Below are 1964 nucleotides of genomic sequence, written 5' to 3'. Positions count from 1 at the left end.
ACTGAGCAGATTGTGAAATACTCAGACCGGCCCGTCTGGCACCAACAACCATGCCATGATCAAAAGTGCTTAAAACCACCTTTCTTTCCCATTCTGACATTCAGTTTGGAGTTCAGGAGATTGTCTTGACCAGGACCACACCACTAAATGCATTGAAGCAACTGTCATGTGATTGGTTGATTAGATAATTGCATTAATGAGAAATCGAACAGGTGTTCCCAATAATCCTTTAGGTGAGTGTATATGTATTTTTTCATTATCCCCCAATTTCTAAGGTTTAGTCCATTTAAGACACTGTCAATTCGTTCCTCTCCTTTGGAATCCTGAGTAGAAAAGTCCACACAGATCCATTCCTAGGAAAACCCTTCATCTCTTTACAAGGTTTCCACATGTTCCCTGCAACAGTGTACTCCAGAGTCATGGTGCGGTTCAGCGTGAACACAGAGTCTCCTCTCACTACTGCTGTAAACAGGGACCCTTTGCTGTTGCCATAGTGCCCAGGCATCGATGTCCACTGGCCTGTGGTGATGTTGTAGCAGTCTATCAAACAGCGCAGGAAGTCGTCTTGGGGGCCGTTGCGTATGACGTAGAGGTTGTCCCTGTGGGCCACCATGCAGTGTCCATAGCTCTGGTGCTTCAGAAGTGTACTCACCAGAACCCACACATTCTGGTTTGGGATGTATTCAAAGATTTCATTAGTCTCCATCGGCTTCCACAAACATACAAATATTCGGCCCATGGCTTTGGTGCATGCGACACCTGCTACCGGCCGAGGTAAATCTGCGGCGAATGTCCAATCCTTTGTGGTGATGTTATATATCTCAACGGAGGACATGATGGTTCTCCGAGACTCTCCTCCGATGGCATAGAGGCAGCCTTCTATCCCAATTAGGGTGAAGTTGTACCGTGGCTGTCTGGGACCTGGCAGCCAACTCCAGGTGTTGGTGACAACATCATAGCAAAAGCTAGCATCAACTGCCCTCTTGTCAACACCATGTACACCTCCAACAATGTAGAGTCGGTTGTCCAAAACAGTCAAACCAGCCAGAGAGGTGCTGGCCTCCATGGGCAAGGCAGTGAGGACCTTCCAGTCCTCATCATCCTCATTGAGGTAACATACTGTCCTCGTGGCAGCAAGTGGAAGCTCGTCCGCAGTGCAAGTTGAATGTGAACCTACAGCCACGAACACACTAGGAACCAGAGACTCTACATATTCAGTCAGCTCCCGAGGAAGGTTCTTCAAATTCTCTTGCAGGTCACGGTACATATTGCGGATGAACTGTGCCGACATCTCATGGAGTCCCCATAAGCCATAGGTGGACGAAGCTTGATACATGAGAAGGCAGTTGTCGGAGTTGAGCAGATCTTGAAGATGGCTGGAAAGAGGTTCAGCTTGAAAGAAAGCAGCACATTCAATGGCTTCCAAAATCTCATCACTGTTTAGAATGGGTCTCTCACCCCTGGCCACGGCCAACATGATTACGAACCCTTGAGCTTTGAGATTCCTCAAGTGAATCTCTTCTTGATGGCACTCTATCATCCCCGATCTGTAAAGTGCCCTGAAGTATTCGCATTCTCTTAACAGTAGAGACTTGTTTGTTTCAAAGACACAACCCCCAACTCTTACCTTGACAATATCCATGTCTAGCAGCCTACTTGATTAAACTGGTCTTGTGCTATTAGGCTTCAAGCTCACTGTTGTTTAAACCCAATTGTAAGACTTTTATCCTTTGCTTGCACTTTGAGCAATTGTATCTTCCAAAACTCTACCTTAGCCTTGCGGGTCAGTTAACAAAACTGCCCCCTTCCCCCTACCCCACCAGCTGGCACATGGTGTGTTGGGATTTAGTTTTGTTACGAAGATAGCACGTCCTATAGATAGCAGCAGTGCCTCATGACATGACATTAAACAGAAATGGGCAATGACTTGAGAGAGGAACAACACACTAATGACACTTTTAAGG

General features: G+C 46.7%; 1 protein-coding gene across 1 annotated transcript; it reads right to left on the bottom strand.

The window, feature by feature from the left end:
- Nucleotides 1-286: 286 nt before the first annotated feature.
- Nucleotides 287-1759, bottom strand: kbtbd13b (kelch repeat and BTB domain containing 13b). The gene has a single exon (XM_039657767.2). The coding sequence runs from the start codon at nt 1640-1642 to the stop codon at nt 287-289; it is 1356 nt and encodes a 451-aa protein (XP_039513701.2). The 5' UTR covers nt 1643-1759.
- Nucleotides 1760-1964: the final 205 nt, after the last annotated feature.

This window comes from Pimephales promelas, chromosome 25 (assembly GCF_988280905.1).
Source record: "Pimephales promelas chromosome 25, fPimPro1.hap1.1, whole genome shotgun sequence".
Lineage (NCBI taxonomy): Eukaryota > Metazoa > Chordata > Actinopteri > Cypriniformes > Leuciscidae > Pimephales > Pimephales promelas.
This window is presented reverse-complemented; position numbering and strand designations above follow the sequence as displayed.

What these genes read in the sequence shown, in the direction of transcription:
- kbtbd13b (XM_039657767.2), bottom strand. Translation starts at nt 1,642, where the DNA reads ATGGATATTGTCAAGGTAAGAGTTGGGGGTTGTGTCTTTGAAACAAAC.